At 44.7% G+C, this 19,995-nt stretch overlaps 1 protein-coding gene across 2 annotated transcripts in view; it reads right to left on the bottom strand.

The window, feature by feature from the left end:
- Window positions 1–8,481: 8,481 nt before the first annotated feature.
- The window catches only part of otud6b (OTU deubiquitinase 6B), a 34,208-nt gene continuing 22,694 nt past the window's right edge, over window positions 8,482–19,995 (bottom strand). For both annotated transcript variants that reach the window (XM_038809067.1, XM_038809068.1), the window contains 2 exons: window positions 10,903–11,009; window positions 8,482–9,194 (listed from right to left, as the gene is read on the bottom strand). In XM_038809067.1, the coding sequence (XP_038664995.1) occupies window positions 9,110–9,194; window positions 10,903–11,009 (192 nt within the window). In that variant the 3' untranslated portion in view covers window positions 8,482–9,109. The remainder of the gene's footprint in view (window positions 9,195–10,902; window positions 11,010–19,995) is intronic.

Below are 19,995 nucleotides of genomic sequence, written 5' to 3' on the forward strand. Positions count from 1 at the left end.
GTGGTGGCAGGTTGATCTCATAGAAACCTATAAAATTCTAACAGGAACTTCCGGTGGCGGCCATGGAGTAGGAGATCACACATTTGGTAGCTCATCGCTTGTGACGGAACTTTTGGACCTTTTCTCCCGATTTTGTCAGAATTTTATTGGAATAATCGGTAGAGAGTGAGACAGTGAGGAGAAATTCCCCAACGCAGTATGGAGCAGCGGACTAGAAGTGGCATAACAAGGAGACATGGTCGAGTAAAGAAGGCATGTGCAGAACCAGCAGGACAGGAAAGCATGGCGGAGGTGCAGGATCCTGGTGTGGTGGCACAGTGGTCAACGGTACAGCTGGTGAAGCTCTTTGAGTAGAGCTTTGCTTTGCCAAACTAAAGAAGGATACGCTGGACCCGATTAAGGCACCAATTGATCGAGTGGAACAGGGGCTTTAAGCCCACGGATGGGCGATCCAGAAAGTGGAGGAAAAGGTGTCCGAGCACGAGGACTATCTCGCCGCGTTGGAGGCCGAGGTGGGACTGATGAAGGACCACCAGAAAAGGCTGCAGGAGAAGATGGAGGATTTGGAGAACAGGTCCAGGAGACAGAACTTGAGGATAGTAGGCCTCCCGGAGCGCAGTGAGGGATCGGATGCAAGGGCATATGTGGCAAATATGCTTGAAAAGCTGATGGGAGATGTGACGTTTACTCGACCCTTGGAGGTCGATAGAGCGCATAGAACATTTACGAGGAAGCTGCAAGTGAACAAACTGCTAAGGGTGATGGTGGTGCGGATGTACGGTTCCTGGACAAGGAACAGATTTTGCGGTGGGCCAAGCAGATACGGAGCTGCAAGTGAGAGAACTGTGAGTTGCGCATCTACCAGGACCTGGGCGCGGAACTGGCCAAAAGGCGAGCTGGATTTAATAGGGCAAAATCGCCCTCTTCAAGAAGGGGGTGAAGTTCGGGATGTTATATCCAGAGCGTCTGTGGGTCACTTTTGAGGGCTAGGAACTTTACTTTGAATCGCCGGAGAAAGCAATCAACTTTATCAAGGGCAAAATGCTGGCAGGGGTCTAAGGACACTGATCCTTGGGGCAGGGCATTGCGGGGTCGATTTGGTTTAAAGTTATTTATGTGAGGTTCTGGATATGCAGTGCTCTCTGCAACAAGGGATTATTCTTATTTTTGCCCCTTCCTTTTTCTTTGGTTTTCGTTTTGTTAAGATGTCTGAGCAGTTGCTCGGAAATGCAATTTAACTCTGTTCTGGTGGGTGATGGGTGGAGGGATTTATTGCACTGTTTTGTTTACTGGGGACTGTGGTGCTCTGAATATCTATATCCGAGCCGGGGGGGGGAGGAGGGAGAACAATAGGGAGATAGGATGTTTGGTGCCATGGGCGGGAGCTACCAGGCTAGTTAGGTGACTAGTTCACAGAAGCGCAGTGGGGGGTGAGCAGGTGATAAGCCTGTTATGGGGGGCTGGGAGTTTGGTTCTGCAAATAGGGGAGTGGTGGGTGGGAACTGCAAAAGCGAGGTCGAGGACGGCGGATGCCCAAGAGCGGGCCCAAGGAGGTGAGGGACACGAGCTAGAGGCTGTCCTAAGAAAGGGGATTGCTGATCGGCAAGGAGCCCCCCCCCCCCCCCCCCCCCGACTAGGCTGATGATCAGAGGGCTAAATGGGCCGGTAAGACGGCTCGCGTGTTCGCGCATCTGAGGGGACTGAAGGCGGATGTGGCAATGTTACAAGAGACACACCTGAAGGTTTTGGACCAGACAAGACTGAGGAAGGGTGGGTCGGCCAAGTATTTCATTCAGGGCTGGTCTTTAAGACCGGGGGGGGTCGCGATCCTGATCAACAAACGGATGGCATTTGAGGCAGGGAGAATTGTGTCGGATGTGGGGGGGTAGGTACATCATGGTGAGAGGGAAGCTTGAGGGTTTGAAGGTGGTACTTGTGAATATACATGCACCAAATTGGGACAATGTGGAATTTATGAGGCGGGTGTTAGGTAAGATCCCGGACCTAGAATCACATAAGGTGATCATGGGGGAGATTTTAATACAGTCATTGATCCAGGGTTGGACCGGTCAAAATCGAGTGCCAGTTGTAGCGAACGAGCTAAAGGGGATCATGGAGCGGATGGGGGGGGGGGGGGGGGGGGGGGGGGGTAGATCCATGGAGGTTTGGATGGCCAAGAGTGAAGGAGTTTTCTTTTTTTCTCCCATGTGCACAGAGTATATTCTTGGATCAACTTTTTTATCTTGAGCAGGGCGTTCCTGGCGGGGGTGGTTTATACCGAGTATTTGGCGATCACTGTGTCGGACCATGCCTCACATTGGGTAGATTTATGGGTGAATAAGGAGAGAGGGCAGCGCCCGCTATGGAGGTTGGATGTGGGACTATTAGCAGATGAGGAGATGTGCGGGCGGGTGAGTAAGATCATCCAGAACTATTTGGAAATAAATGACACAGGGGAAGTCTCGGCAGCAATGGCGTGGGAAGCTCTGAAGGCAGTAGTTAGGGGGGAGTTAATCTCGATATAGGCCCATAGAGAAAAGATGGAATGAGCAGAGATGGATAGGCTGGTTGGGGAGATACTCCAGGTGAATAAGAAATATTCGGAGGCCCAGGAGGTGGGGTTACTGAAGGAGCGGCTGAGGCTACAGATGAAGTTTGGGCTGTTATCTACAGGGAAGACGGTGGAGCAATTGAGGAAGGCGAGGGGGGGCGGTATATGAGTATGGGAAGAAGGCCAGTAGGATGCTCGCACATCAGCTGAGGAAAAGGGAGAAGCCAGGGAGATAGGGAAAGTAAAGGACAGAACTGGGAACACGGTCTTGGACCCAGTAGGGATGAATGGGGTGTTTAAGGAGTTTTATGGCAAGCTATATGAGTCGGAATCCCCAGCTGGGTTGGAGGGGATGAGGCAGTACCTGTGTCAGTTGAAGTTCCCGAAGGTGGAGGAAGAACTGGTGGAAGGGTTGGGGGCCTTAATTGAAATTGAGGAAATAATGGAGAGGCTGGAGACCATGCAGTCAGGTAAGACCCGACGGCTACCCAGTGGAATTTTACAAGAAGTTCTCGGAGATGTTGGGCCCGCTGCTGGTGAGGGCATTTAATTAGGCAAGGGAGCAGGGTGTCCTTCCCCCAACAATGTCGCAGGCCTCGATCTCATTGATTCTGAAGCGGGAGAAGGACCTGAGCTATGCGGGTCATACAAGCCAATCTCCCTATTGAATGTGGACGCCAAACTGCTGACTACAATTTTGGCCACAAGGATAGAGGACTGTATTCCGGAGGTGATAGGGGAAGACCTGACGGGGTTTGTGAAGGGCAGGCAACTTACGGCCAATATTAGAAGGCTCCTAAACGTTACCATAATGCCCTGAGGGTGGTTACAATAACCATCGATTCGTACCGGGAAGCCTGGATGAAGGGTTTCGGAGATGGCAGAGAGTAGGGATCAAGAGGATGGGAGATTTATTTATAGATGGGAGCTTCCCCTGTTTGAAGGATTTGGAGGAGAAATTTGAACTGCCAGCAGGGATGGGTTTAGGTAGCTGTAGGAACGGGATTTTTTGAGAAGGCAGGTTCCGACCTTTCCGCTCCTGCCACCACCAGGTATTCAGGACAGGGTTGTTTCCAGAACGGGGGTGGGGGAGGGGATGTACCGGATATCTACAAAGAGCTCATGGAGTTGGAAGAAACTCAGATAGAGGAGCTAAAGGGCAAGTGGGAAGATCAGCTAGGGGGAGAGATAGAGGCGGGTTTGTGGATGGATGCCTTAGGCAGAGTTAACACATCCTCTTCATGTGCCAGGCTCAGCCTGATACAATTTACGGTAGTCTACCGGGCACACGTGACGGTGGCCCGAATCAGCAAGTTTTTTGGGACAGAGTACAGGTGTACGAGGTGTGCGGGGGGGGGGCAGCAAATCATGTCCACATGTCTTGGGCATGCCCGAAGCTTAGAGGATTTTGACAAGGTTTCGCTGATGTCATGTCCATTGTACTTAGAACAAGGCTGGTGCCGAGTCCAGAGATGGTGATCTTTGGAGTGTCGGGGAGCCGGGGGTCCAGGGGCCAAGAGAGGCTGACGTTTTGGCCTTTGCCTCCCTGGTAGCCCGGAGACAGATACTGTTAATGTGGAGGGACCCGAAGCCCCCAAAATCAGAGACCTGGGTTAGCGACATGGCTGGGTTTCTCAGACTTGAGAAAATAAAGTTCGCCCTAAGAGGGTCAATGTAAGGGTTCGTCTGGAGGGTGGCAGCCGTTCGTCGACTTTTTCGATGAAAACTAAATGTCAGCAGAGGCAGAAATCGAGGAACGGGGGGGGGGGGGGGGGGGGGGGAGGGGGGGGGGGTTAGGCTATTGTTTCTTTGTTGGGGGCGTGAGGAACGTGTCAGGGATGGAAATGTTTTATATATTATGTCATGTTGTTGTTATTGTTATTATAAAACCTATAAATACCCTAATAAAATGTTTTTTTTAAAATTCTAACAGGACTAAACAGTGTAGATGCAGGAAGGATGTTCCCAATGGATGTGTCCAGAACCAGGAGTCACAGTCTGAGGATACGGGGTAGACCATTTAGGACAGAGAGGATAAATATCTTCACCCAGACAGTGGTGAGCCTGTGGAATTCGTTGCTACAGCAAGTAGCTGAAACCAAAACTTTGTGGGTGAGATTCTCTGTTTCCTGACAGCAATTTCGTAATTGGAAATCGGGCGGAGAATCCCTTTTTACGATGGAATCAGGCCGGTGGCTGTTTTCGAATGGTTCGCCCCCTCCAAAATGGCGACATCGTGGCGCACCTCAAGCCGTTGGGAAGGCCTCAGGACATCACCTGAAGGTCCTCCCCCGATGGGCCGAGTTCATGACTCAGGGTACGTGTGGTCCCAGCTGTGCAGGAACCTGGCATGTCCAGCGACGCCACAGTCGGGTGGGAGCCGTGCAGCTGGCCGGGGGGGAGGGGGGGGGGGGGGCTTTAGCGAGGGCTCCCCCAGCCCGAAGGGATGTCCAGTGGGACATTATCAGGCAAGTTGGGTCTGTGCGCGGCCGGCTCCATGTTGTAGGGCACGACCACTGCAGGTCACCGTGCACATCCACAGCCACGGTCCCGGCAATTCTCCGGCAGTTTATTTCGTGGCGGCCTGACTTTTTATGTGGCGCGACTACTAGCCCCTCACCAGTCAGAGGATCAGTGAGGGGACGGCGCCAAGTTTTCCCACATAAAACACCGTGGATCCTCCGGACACAGCCTCAAAATCAGAGAATGTGGCCCTGTATGTTTTCAAGAAGCTTTTCGATATAGAGAACTGAAAGTGTAGAGGATCAAAGGGCATGGGGGGGGGGGGGGGGGGAAGTTGGAGGGTAGTGGGATTAGACTATTGGGTTGGAAGATCAGCCATAATCATAATGAATGGTGGAGCAGGCTCAGAGGGTCGTATGGCCTTCTCCTGCTCCTATTTTCTATGTTTCACCAATTAGATAGGACTAAGGTGAGACTACACCAGGAGTGCTGTATACTTTGGTCTCCTGACTGAAGGAAGGATATGCTTGTCTTAGAATGGGTACAATGGACGTTCACTGATTAATTCAATAACAATTTACATAAATATAGCACCTTTAACATAAAATATCCCAAGGCAGTTCACAGGAGCAATAGAAAACAAAGCATCACAACAGGTCAGGGAACTAAAAGCTTGCTCAAAGAGGTAGCTTTTAAGGAATGTCTTAAAAGAGGAAAGCGAAATGGAGAGGTGTAGGGAAAAATTCCATGGTCTAGGTGACAAAAAGGGCAGCCACCAACAGTAGAGCAGTTAAAATTGGGGATGTACAAGAGGTCAGAGTTGGAGGAGCCTCCCGAGATGAGCCAGTTTTCCGATGAGAGATTGAGTAGAATAGTCTATAATCTATGAAGTTGAAAAATGTATAACATACAAAAGGCTTGACATAATAGATGCCGAATGGCTGTTTGCCCTTTCGTGTCTAGAACAAGGAATCATAGTCTCAGGACAAGGGACCAATTGTTTAGGTCTGAGATGAGGGGGAATCTTCTAATTCAAAAGGTTGTGAACTATCGGAATTCTCTCCCCAGAGCCGTGTGGGTGTCAGTCATAGCATATATTCATGGGAGAGCAATTAATTTGTTTTTGAGCACTCAGGGAATCAAAGAGTACAGGGGTAAATTTAGGTAGATATGTCATGTTCTTACTGAATGGCAGAGGAGAAAGCTCAAGGGGCTATAAGGTCTACTCCTATTTCTTATGTACTTAAAATAAGCACGTAACTACCTCCCACTCCATCATCACTGACAAAGGCAAGAGATGCATTAATTTATTTATATTGGAACTCAAGACCATCCTTTGCTGCCTTCATCCTACATTTTCAGCAGATCCGTAATGGTTTCTCCAAAGTGATATGGCTGAAGGAGGCAGAGACTGTTGAGCAGACACATCATATCTGTTACAAACATTGTGCCTTCTGTAACAATCCTTCCTGTCTGTTATAACCTGTAGGACCATAGGGATACAATCATTGATCTCCCTGTGGGATTCATGGAATAAGAGCCCTGTAGGTAAGGGGTGGCAGCCAACGACCTGGGCTCGTTAAAGCAGAGATAAAAGCAGCCCCAACTCAGGGCCTGATCACATCTATCCTTCCAGCAAGGTCTACACTGGGAGCGAGATGTTGTGCTAAGCCTGTAATTGTAAATATTTAAATAAATTCAGCTTTATTCACAATAGCTTCCTTACGAATTATTATTTTGTCTATTTCCTTTGTTCCCATTTCTTTTTATTTTATTGTTTTGGTCCGCAGATCAATAATTGGGATGTGTCTTCTAGTAGAGAGAAGGAAGCGGAAGACTCAAAACAGCCTGCTTGCCAGGACACCGTATTCTCAGGCTGTGTTTGAGAGGAGCAGCCAGATTCTTCCGGCACCAAGCAGATGGGAAGGAACTGGTTTTGGAGAGAATCAGTTTGGTTGGTTAACTGGCAACCAATGGGTTGGCCAGGGACAGTGTTCTGCTTGACAACAGTTAGCGATTGGTTCCTGCTGGGTAACACTTTTGAGAGAATCTTTAGAAGTGATTGGACCTCAGAAGTGATGGGAGCAGTTTTCTCTCTATGCTGCCTGTAGGTGAAGTTGAAGTGCATCAAAGCAGCAATTTGTTGATCTTTAGTTAGAAGGGGGGGGGGATATGTAGTAGATAGCCATCTACATTTTCTGTCTGTTTAATTAAATATACAGTTCATAATAAAAAGGTTATTTGCGTTTTAAAGTTACAAACCTGGTGACTGTACGTCATTGGACTTGACCAAAAACCTCAGGTATTTAAATAAATCCAATTTCACTGGTGTTGCAACCATGGATCAAGGCTGGAACTGACTCTGCACTAGCCCAGGATGTCATAACACTTCAAACTTGAACTGCTGTACTTCAAACTTGAGCTACTGTACACAACTCAATAGAGCTGACATGACCACTTGAAACAATTTAGTCTCCGTCTTTCTGTGACAAAGTTATCTTATTGCCAGAGGGTAAAGACAACCAAAATTACCTCTTCAACACTACCTGCCTCCTTCAATTAATTACTCTACATCTTCATTGCAATTCAAAAAAGGAAACAACACATGGATTTGGTGCACAAAACAGAGTATCCATTTTGTTGCTTACAATACCTTCACTACCATGGCCAAGCCATATGCCGACAGCCATCCATTCAGAATAACCCATCAACTCTTTTCCAGTCTTTAAAAGTCTTTCAATCTGCCTCTCTGTCACCTACCCATTTTCCTATTCACGCTCACGTCTCTTAACTTTCTGAAATATCCTGGAACATTTTGTCAGGTAAAAGACACAAGAGATGTGTAAATTGCTTCTTGCTTTATCCAATAATATAACTGCCAAGTGCTGATCACAGTAGAACAACCATATTACTAATGTTCGAAAAATAGGATCTATTTTGGTGCATCTCACTGTTGAATAGATGCACAAGTATTAAAGCATCTGAAACCTGCTTCAGTTTTAATCTCATATCTTTTTATGCCTGTGGTGCATGTTCAACTGAAATCAGTTGGTTTTACTTAGCATTTACACTTTCGATCAGGTTAGTTGTTGGGTTATCTGAGACAAGTGCAAATCAGAATTTCAAACATACCCGACATATTTTCAAGCAGTGTCAGGAATCTCTCTCTCTATTCCCCCCACTGGGTTCTATTTCTCCCCAAAGGTGCACAATTATTTCTTAAAATACTATGAATAATGTTTATGTTTTTTCAGCAAAATTCTAAAGATTTTAAGTGGATTTTTATAGACCGACTGCTGCTGAACGAACAAGTGGATCCAGACAGGATAGGAACAGACTTGACAATACTCAACACTCACGCTCTGGCTTAACGTTCAACAACTGGCTAATTGCAGTAAAGGGAAACCAGTACCCATGAAGCTGTATCTTATTTATGTGCAGAGAAAGAAAAAAAAAGCAAAGGCAACTTTTTGTGATGGCACAAGTTATTCCCGATTTATTTTCACAACGCAATAGTCGATTTTTAATAATAAATCACACCGCAAATTATTCTGCCATTCCACATGAATTGCAAAAAGTGTCATTTTCAGAGTTTAAGAAAATTACTCAATCAGCGGATTTTAACAATCGGTATTACAGCATGATTTGTCTTAAAATTGAATGGCACAAAATATATAGTAAGCATTACACGTTTTGTGTTATAACACTGAATAAAAATTAGAAGTTGTCAACTGCTGCAACTTCCGTTTACAGAAAACATGGATATGAGAGACAACCTACTGGGTTCATCTCCATTGCTTTTCACACCTGAAATTGTATTTGTCTCACTATGCACAGCATATACTGAACAGCAGGATCACTGACATCGTTTTAGTACCAATGAATGCATGCAGTCTTCATTCAGCCTTTATTGCTGGTCTTCACACAATTACATGGGTCTGTCCAAGAAAGAAAAACTGAGATATGCATCATCATTTTCAAGTTTTCCATATGAACTGTGCACACAGTACAATTTTCAGCTCAACATGAAAATTACAACATTGAGAAATTCAAATACTTTGATGCAAGAATTGAAATGTAAATACTGATTAGTATTCAGCATATGTCTTCTGCAGGTAAGTCAGTCAATTGTTCTACAGAGTTATAATGTTCTCCTAAACCATATGCATGTCTCATGTACCTGTAAACAAGGAGAAAGTATTTAATATCATGAGATCGGATGACATGAAGCAGTTTTTACATAGAATAAGCACCATTAGCAAGTGTTCCGATTTCACAACAGCCCCATTCCTGACTGATTTTTAAAATATATTAACACCCCAATTGTTACAAAATAGCATATTCTTTGACCAACCATGACAACAGATTAATTCTCAAGTCATTAAAACAGCACAGCTAGCAATTCAGCAAATGTTTCCTGATTTAATCTAATCTTCAATACTTGACCTCTGCTTACCCTGAAATAATGTCATTCCCCTTTATATTGAAGAGTTGCACCATCTAAAATTACATGTATTTAAATGGCTGTTGCAACTGTAGTTACATAGTCGATATTTGAATTCTGACTTTTCTGATTGGAAGTCATGTATGCTTGTACTGCTTTATTGTTTCCTCTTGCTCCAGCGAGTCATGTATGTATGCTTGTACTGCTTTATTGTTTCCTCTTGCCCCAGCAAGAAGTGCTCAATGTCAACTTTAGAAGCGCTCATAGTCAACTTTAGAAGCGTCGACTTGTCAGAATATAGTGAATCACTGTCAGCTCATGTTATCAAAAATATGTCCTACAATATAAAGTCAATCCACATCAACAGCAGGGGCTGAGAGGTTGTGTGCTCAAAGCTGGGTGTGGGTGATATTTTCTTTTCCCAAGGTAACATTTATAAAGAAGCAGAGGATATGTCGTCAGTGGTGTGGAGCGGCCAGAAGCCAGTCTGAAACACGAAGGTAGAAAAGTGATTTGAGGCTACAAGGTCAGATAACACAGACCAGTGATGCTGGGCTCAGAAAGGAGGTCTATGGACAACTCACCTTCAACAAAAAAATTAATTGAAAAACAATACTCTGACAATAAACTGGTCTTGATTTGTTTCCATCTTTTAGTACTTTTTTTCATAAATTTAGAGTACAAAATTCATCTTTTCCAATTAAGGTGCAATTTAGCATGGTCAATTCACCTAGCCTGCGCATCTTTTGGGTTGTGGGGGCAAAACCCATGTAAACACGGGGAGAATGTGTAAACTCCACACAGACAAGTGACCCACAGCCGTTATCGAACCTGGGACCTCGGCGCCGTGAGGTAGCAGTGCTACTCACTGTGCCATTGTGTTGCCCTATCTTTTAGTACTGATGTTTTATTTCCTTAAGTTTTGCTGATTCCCATATAAAATGTGTTACCTTAACATGCAACTTAAACATGTGTCATCTACAGGCTAACATGTAAATCTAAACTGAAAACACTCAACCGCAGAGGCTAGTTAATATAGGGGTTCAAATTTGAAATGGAATATTTTGACCCACTTACCATTTTTCTTACACAGAATAGATAGAGGCAAGTCTGTTTCACAGGTACGTAACAAGAATAACACTTAGTAGTTCCTCATCTTGGCTACACTGTGCTGAGCACAGGCCTGACTCTGTTCTGTGTGTAGCAGAAGGCACTTAGTAGCCTGACAATGTGGAGGGAATGTCATCCAGGCCTGCGGTCCCAGTTTCTGATCCACAGCAGTATTAGAACAGGCCATCTTTCTCCTCATTGCCAATGTGTGACCAGGAAAGACATAATTTTAAAAGCAATATGTGGTCCTAGTAACATTTTCTCAACTTTATGGAATTTACACTGGACCAGAATTATTGTAGTTTGTAATAAAATCCCCAGAATTTCCACTTACACTAGAATTACTGGTTTGGTTCCATACTCTTCACCTATTGTGACTGGAGCAGAGTCAGCTTGTATCACCTCCACTGGCATTTTCAAAACGTGAGACAAAGCCCTCAACTGCAAGGAATTAAACAAATATTGAAGAAAAATTAGATATTTCAATCATTTTGCAATTTTGAATGAAAGCCAAAGACATAAGAGACGCAATTCGGAGGACTCAAGTTAAAGTCCGCGATTTGAAGGGGACATTTAGCGGGGTGTTTCTCGGCAGCTGTAGCTCTGAGAAACACCCCACTATCCAAAGGCACTACGCTGTTTTTGGCTTCGGTGAGTTTCTCCCTGACAACATCGCACCTAGAGGGATTTCCCGCTGGCAAACCTGATCTCTCTTCCTTCCTACTACTCCCCCCCCCCCCCCCCCCCCCCCCCCCCCCACCCCACCCCACACACTTCCCTGTCCATGACCACCCGGGGGGCGTCTCCAATGGCCAGGGAGACCACCCACCCCCCCCACTTCCCTGTCCCAAGCCGGGAATCGAACCTGGGACCCTGGTGCTGTGAAGCCACAGTGCAAACCACTGTGCTACCATGCTGCCTGAAACTATGGTTATTGGGTTAGGAAGTGTATCTTTGTAATATGCGAGACTCCAAATAAAAGCATGAAAGTATGGAAATATTAGGCTCCAGTTCCATCCTTCATCACTTTCCTATGTAGAGTACAACAGGGCAGCAGGAAATGTTGCCTAAAGGTGAAGCTTGGAAACTCTGAAAAAAAAGTTCAGAAATAAAACTAAAACACCAATGGTCATTGTGGAAGAATGGGGTGAAAAAGTGGAGAGTGAGAAAGCATCTGGAAGTGATTCTAATGTCAGAAAAATTATCCCATAGTTGAGAAAATGTGTTTCTGAGTTAAGTTAAGTGGGGTTACTGTATTGAGAAGATGGGGTGGAGGAAGCATGTACTTGAGTGTGATTCTCTTTCCAAGGGCCCGTGCAGACTCGTTGGGCCGAATGGCCTCCTTCTGCACTGTAAATTCTATGATTCGATGATGATTCTAGCTGTACAGTTTGTTTCACAACAATCCATTAATAACATTTATTGGTGCTAAGTGAACAATAGTAACACTTTTCTGTGGAATGCATGTATGTAAAAAGGCATTGAAACAACAAGTTAATTAAAAAGTGGTCAGATGACAAGGGCCCTGTTGCTCTGCTATTCGCAAAGTCTTCCCATTTCAATCGTCTTCTGGAGGACTTGGCCTCTTCTGAGAACTTTCTGAAGTGGAACGACTTTCTAATTTAATGGAAAAAGCCTTGATCAAGACCTGATCTTGAAGACTTCTTCAAATTGGAGATCTGGACTTGAGAGTGAGGGGCTGACCTCTCCTTCGTATACGAACGACAAAGGAACCGGATCACCAATTGCAACTGGGGGATCTGGTGTAACATAGCCCCCTTGATCTGGATTACGAACGGGTCGAGACCTTCCTAGATGCTAGCCATGCACAAACCTTGCCCCTCTGCTGAGTGTACTACCAGTCAGCAACATGTTTCCCCTAAAATGTCTTGAATGTCAAGAGTCACTGATATTGAAAATGCTTCCTGGACCTTTGCCTCTTTCAATCTTGTCATCCAACCCAGGCACAGCATCCTCTGCATCTACAAAAGCAAAATCCGGATGGTTCCGTGCTACCCACACATTCCTCAAGAAGCCACAGTAACTGAAAGCTCGTTCCAGCTCCCCTCCCCAAATCACCATTGTAGACACAAGAACATAAGAACTAGGAGTAGGCCATCTGGCCCCTCGAGCCTGCTCCGCCATTCAATGAGATCATGGCTGATCTTTTGTGGACTCAGCTCCACTTTCCGGCCTGAACACCATAACCCTTAATCCCTTTATTCTTAAAAAAATTATCTATCTTTATCTTAAAAATATTTAATGAAGGAGCCTTTACTGCTTCACTGGGCAAGGAATTCCATAGATTCACAACCCTTTGGGTAAAGAAGTTCCTCCTAAACCCAGTCCTAAATCTACTTCCCCTTATTTAAGGCTATTCCGCCTAGTTCTGCTTTCACCCGCCAGTGGAAACAACCTGCCCGCATCTATCCTATCTATTCCCATCATAATTGTATATGTTTCTATAAGATCCCCCCTCATCCTTCTAAATTCCAACTAGCACAGTCCCAGTCCACTTAACCTCTCCTCTTAATCCAACCCCTTCAGCTCTGGGATTAACCTAGCCAATCTCCTCTGCACACCCTCCAGCGCCAGTACGTCCTTTCTCAAGTAAGGAGACCAAAACTGAACTCCAGGTGTGGCCTCACTAACACCTTATACAATTGCAGCATAACCGCCCTAGTTTTAAACTCCATCCCTCTAGCAATGAAGGACAAAATTCCATTCGCCTTCTTAATCACCTGTGGCACCTGTAAACCAACTTTTTGCGACTCATGCACTAGCACACCCAGGTCTCTCTGCACAGCAGCATGCTTTAATATTTTATCATTTAAATAATAATCCCTTTTACTGTTATTTCTTCCAAAATGGATAACCTCACATTTGTCAACATTGTATTCCATCTGCCAGACCCTAGCCCATTCACTTAACCTATCCAATCTCTGTTTCAACTGACCAATCAAACTTTGCAATTGCTCTGTCTATTCTTTATACATAACATTATTTTTCTATGAGGACCTAATTTGAGAAACATATTTGCTTAATATCTAGACAATGGGTTGGATTCTCTGTCGGCAGGATTCTACACTTCGCAGCCAGCGCATTCGCTTCACCCCGACGTGGGGGTGCTCACAATGAGAAACCCCGTTGGCCGGCTGCCGGGACAGAGGATCCTGCTGTCCATTGAATGAGATGTAGATAATAATTTAAGTTGAATTACTGAAGTTGAATAATGTTTGCATTATCCGTCACTAACTAGAATGCTCTAGTGACTGGAATTTCTGATAGTCCCCAATTCCTGTCAGTTCCAATTTGTTTTAAAAAGGCAGCCAGAAACCCACAGAGGTGCCCGAAGGTCAGAAACAGCAATTACAGCTGAGAGCAACTGTCAGCAAATCTGACAGCTCCATTTTTTTTTCCAAATTCTGAAGGTTAGAAATGAAGAGTGTAATGGTAGAAATTTATAATCCCTGGGCACACTGCAATAATAGAACATTCAATAAGAGCGCATTTGTTCACATCGCATTGTACCATTACATACACTTGGCATGAACATCTGGGCATAGCGTTCAGAGCTGTTTATCCAAACCAGTGAGAGCATCTATTCAATTTTGTCTTCAGTTACAGTGGTGATCTGTTTGGTTCGGGGTTTACCGTTTAGCCCTAGTATGTTGGGTTCTTGACAGTGTTCGGAAAACGGGCAGTTTTAAATATTTGTACTGGTGAAAATTAGAAATTTGGTATAGGTTTAAAGTGTGTTAAATTTAATGTTTCTGTGCCTGGAATAGTAAAAACAGAGAACTAGATTCATGCAGGACAAAGGTGTTTGTATACGTAAGGGTTGGTTTCAATTCCCACTGTGTTTCTATCATGCTTAGAGAGGGCCACAGCGTGATGAATAAATAGAAGGGTTAAGTATGTAAATGTTGCTTAGCAACTAGAGGCCCTTTTACAAAGGGAAAAAAATGTTTTAGTTGGATATATTGTAATTGGAGCAGAATAATGTTGAGTGAACCTCTCTTAACTCTGCCAAAGAGAAACTGGGAGTTGCAAAGATGCAAGCTTCCGAAGGAACAAGTTACAGTCCAGGTCACCAGGGATTGGGAAATAACATTAAGAAGACTGAAGTTAAGAGAACAGAAATCAAGGTATTTATCACAAGGATTCAAGGAAGAGTAAACAAACTATTCTGAGTTAAAGAGACAACTGCAGTTAACTAGATCTAAAATAGGACAGCAGACTTCAGAGGTGAATGAAACTTTTGATACCATTTTAATTGTCTGGGAATTGAGAATTAAATCAATTGTGAACAGTTCGTACAGCAGTCAAGACAAAGAAATCCTAAAAGGGTTGATGTAAAATCCTGGATGGCATCAGGTGTTAAAAGTGGACTGGAAACGCTTTTTATAGGAGTCATTTGGAAACTGTGGACCGAGTTCAGAATGCAAACCACTAATGGAATGCATTATTGTGAACCAAGAATTTGAAGTCTGCTTTTAAGAGTAGAGTTTGGAAATTCTCACGTGACAATCTGGGAGATTCGGAGGCAAAATCCATAGCCACTCGGGTTCAGAGCTGCATTTGTGTATTTGACCACAATCATTTCATGCTTAAAGAGACATTGCGTTAATGAGACCGGGTGTTCCAGTTTCCTCCCACAGTCCAAAGATGTGCAAGTTTGGTGGATTGGACATGATAAATTTCCCTTAAGTGTCCAAAAAGGGTAGGTGGGGTTACGGGGATAGGATGGAGGTGTGGGCTTGGGTGCTCTTTCCAAGAGCCAGTGCAGACTTGATGGGCCGAATGACCTACTTCTGCACTGTAAAATTCTATGATTTTACAGCAGCAGACTGGAACTGTGGTTACTGGGTAGGAGATGCACGTATGTCTCTCTAAATAAAAGCTTGTAACTGCAAAAAGTTAGACTCCAGCTCTATCCTTAATCACCTAGATTTCTGGATTAGTACAAGGTTGACCTTGTAGGTGGTATCTGTCATTTATACAGAGTCATTAATCTGAAAAGCAACTCTTTGCTTAAAGTGGGCTTCTATCCTTCCACATTGTCTTGCTGTAGGAGGTTTCGTAATTAAATTTAGTGCCAGCTATTCTACTCACTGTCTCAATTTAATTTATTTGCATCCTCTGAATTAATCACAGAATTGTTTTGGCGTAGAATTATGCCATTCGGTCCATGGCGTCTGCACCGGCTGTCCAAACGAGCATTATAACTTAGTGCCATTCTCCTGCCTTTTCCTTGTACATTATTTGAATAATAATCATCTAATGCCCTTTTGAATGCCTCTATTGAACCTGCCTCCACCATATTTCCAGGCTGTGCATTCCAGACACAAACTACCTGTTGTGTGAAAATGTTTTATCTCGCATGGGAAATGCTTCTTCTGCAAATCACTTTAAAACAGTGTCTCTCGTACTTGATCCTTTCACAAGCGGGGACAGTTTCTCCCCATCTACTCTGTCCAACCCCCTTCTGATTTTGAACACCTCTCTTAGCCTTTTTGCCAAGGAAAACAGTTCCAACTTCTCCAATCTATCTTCATAATTGAGGCTTCTCATCCCCGAATCATTCTTGTAAATTTTTCTGCACTCTACCCTATGCGTTCACACTCTTCTGTGACGCCCAGAACTGTACACAATATTCCAGCTGAATTCTAACTAGTATCTCTTGCTCTTGTACTCTTATGCGCCCATTAATAAAGCCCAGGACGGGACAGCACGGTCGCGCAGTGGTTAGCACTGCTGCCTCATGGCGCCGAGGCCCCAGGTTCGATCCAGGCTCTGGGTCACCGTCCATGTGGAGTTTGCACATTCTCCCCCTTTTGCGTGGATTTCACCCCTCACAATCCAAAGATGTGCAGGATAGGTGGATTGGCCAAGCTAAACTGCCCCTTAAAAAGGAAAAAATAAATTGGGTACTCCAAATTCATAAAAAACAAAGCATATTAGAAAAAAATAAAGCCCAGGATACGATGTGCTTCATTAACTGCTCTACCTGTGCTACCACTTTCAATGATCTATGCACGGCTGTTTAGCACAGGGCTAAATCACTGGCTTTGAAAGCAGACCAAGGCAGGCCAGCAGCACGGTTCAATTCCCATAACAGCATCCCTGAACAGGTGCCGAAATGTGGCGACTAGGGGCTTTTCACAGTACCTTCATTTGAAGCCTACTTGTGACAATAAGCAAGTTTCATTTATACACACCCAGGTCCCTCTGCTCCTACACTCTCTTGATATTTGCATCCCATGTCTGCCTACCAAAATGTATTACCTCACACTTCTCTGCACTGAATTTCATCGGTCACCTATCTACCTACTCCACCAACTTGTCTATGTCCTTTTGAAGTTCTACGTTGCCCTCCTCAGTTTACAATGCTTCCAAGTTTCACATCATCCCGCAAACTTTGACATTGTCCCCATTACACCAAAATCTAGATTGTTAATGTATCTCATGAAAAGCAAGAGACTCATTAATCGACCCCTGGGGAGCTCCACTACGAACTTTTCCCCTGCCTGAAAAATATCCATTGACCATTACTCTCTGCTTACCATTACTCAAGCCATTTTTGTTTTATTCACATTGCTACTGTCTCCTTTACTTTGTAAGTTATAACTTTTCTCAAGTCTGTTATGTGGCACTGTATCGAATGCCTTTTGAAAACTTATGTACACCACATCAATAGCAGTGCCCTGATCGACCCTTTTTGTTACCTCTTCAAAAACAAAACACAATTTTACCCAGAAATCCATGCTGGCTCTTTCCAACCAACCCGCATTTTTCCATGTGGCTACTAATTCCATGCTGAATAATAGTTTCTAGAAGCTTCCCCACCATCAAAGTTAAATTGTCTGTAATTACTGGGTTAGCTTTACAACCTTTGTTTTTGAACAAGGGCATAACGTTTGCAATTGTCTAATCCTGTGGTACCTCTTCATAGTCTAGGGAAAATGAAAGATTATGGCCAGTGCTCTTGCAATTTCCAATCTCTCTTTCTTCAAATTCTTTAATGTATCTCATCCAGTCCCAGTATCACGTGAACTTGCTGGCAGTTTATCCAATACATCTTCCTTATTAATTTTGAACCCTTCGACTGACAGCATTCCCTCCTCTGTCACCATAGCCTGGGTTGCATCTACCTATGCTTCTTGCAGTAACTTTCTTTATTCCTCCACTTCCCCATGCAGATGACATCGCACTGCCACTTAAAGCATCCTTTAAATATTCCAATCTATAGATGCATACATCGATATTCTGACACATCAATGATCTGATACAATATCTGACTGCACCAAATTTGCAAAAAACATTTAAAAACAACAAAAGTGTCAGCATCCTATGGCCATAATTCAAAATCCTATATTTGTTTTTAAAACTTTTCACTTTGCATTCTTTAAGAACATAAGAAATTGGAGCAAGGAGATTGTATGGTCCTTCAAGCCTGCTCCACCATTCAATACTATTGATCTTCAACCTCAATTTCACTTTCCTTTTTTTAATGCAAATTTAGAGTACCCAATTATTTTTTTTCCAATTAAGGGGAAATTTTAGCATGCCAATCCACCTACACTGCACACCTTTGGGTTATGGGGGTGTGACCCAAGCAGACTGAGAGAGATTGTGCAAACTCCAAACATGAAACCTGGGTCCTCGGCGCCAGGAGGCAACAGTGCAAGCCACTGCGCCGCCCCCTCAACTTCACTTTTCTGCCTGATCTCCATATCCTTTCATTCTCCAGAGTCCCAAAACACTTTCTCAGCTTTGAATATATTCAATGACTGAACATCCAACAGTTCTCTGATGTAGAGAAAAGATTGAAAAAGTCTGAAGAAATCCTGCATATTTCTGTCTTAAATGATCAAGTGCTTCTCCTGAGGCAATGCCCCTGGTTTCTAGACTCTTCAGCCAGCGGGAAACAGCTTATCAGTATGGGCCTGGTTGAGTCCCTTCAAACCTTCTACTTACATATCAACAAGGAGCAAGAGTAGGCCATTCAGCCCCTCAAACCTTCTTCTCCATTTAATACGATCACAGCTGATCTGATGATAACCTCAAATCGGCACTGCACCTATACCCAATAATCTTTCAAGCCCTTGCTTCCCAATAATCTATCTATCTCTGCCTTAAAAATATTCAAAGGCTCTTGCTTCCACAACCTTTTCAGGAAGAGAGCTCCTCACTGAAAAAAATTCACTTCATCTTTGTTTTAAATGGGTGATCCCCTTATCTTTAAACAGTGACCCCGATTTCCATATTTTCTCATAGTAGGAAACATCATCTCCACATCAACCGTGTCAAGACCTCTCAGAATCTTATGTGTTTCAATTAATCCATCTCTGTGATGAATGTATTCACCATAATGCATGCATGATACCATAACCTGTGACCTATGACCTGGAAGTGGTGATATGAACTGCGTCCAGGTACTGTAGTGTAACCCCCCGGTATGGCTCCACCTCTAGCTCCGCCCACACCAGGGCCATATATAGGCAGGCCTCTTGTGGGCGGTATTCATCTGTACTACTGACTCTGGCTAGGCAAGTTCATGGCTATAAAAGCCTACTGTTCACTCGCTCTCTCTGCCTCACTGTGAATTCAAGATATATCAATGTATTAGTCATCGACAGCACTACGGAAGCCGCTCTAATGCCAGACAGGCTCGAACTCGACAACTGCGTGTCCGAAGCGAAGGTAATATTCGAACATTGTCTCCGATGCTTCGAGGCCTACCTCAACTCCTCCACAACGCCTCCCAGAGACTCTCAAGCTGCATCTCCTCCACGCCCAGGTGAGCCATTGAATCTCCGTAGTGATCAAGAAAGCGTCCACGTACAAGGCGGCGGTCGCAACTCTCAAGGCACACTTCGTGAAGCCCATAAATGAGGTGTTCGCCAGACACCTCCTCACTACTCGCCGTCAACACGCCAGAGAATCGCTGGACGAGTATCCCGAAACCCTGACTCTACTCGCGAGGAACTGCAGTTATCGAGATGTGACGGCGGAGGAACATGTGAACTCACAGATCCGGGACACCTACGTGGCGGAGTCCGCTCGAACTATATCTGGCAGCGTCTCCTGGAAAACGGGCCCTCCGACCTGCGGGAAACGGTAAAACTAGCGACCTCACTAGAGGTGGCCTACCAGAACCTCAGCGCATTCCCGCAGGCCTGCCAAACCCCTCATGGACACCCTCGCCATGACCCCCATCGGACCAGACTATGTTGGGGCAGCATGGCGGTTAGCATAAATGCTTCACAGCTCCAGGGTCCCAGGTTCGATTCCCGGCTGGGTCACTGTCTGTGTGGAGTCTGCACGTCCTTCCCGTGTGTGCGTGGGTTTCCTCCGGGTGCTCCGGATTCCTCCCACAGTCCAAAGATGTGCGGGTTAGGTGGATTGGCCATGCTAAATTGCC

The sequence above is a fragment of the Scyliorhinus canicula genome, chromosome 10, assembly GCF_902713615.1.
Source record: "Scyliorhinus canicula chromosome 10, sScyCan1.1, whole genome shotgun sequence".
NCBI classification, from domain to species: Eukaryota; Metazoa; Chordata; class Chondrichthyes; order Carcharhiniformes; family Scyliorhinidae; genus Scyliorhinus; species Scyliorhinus canicula.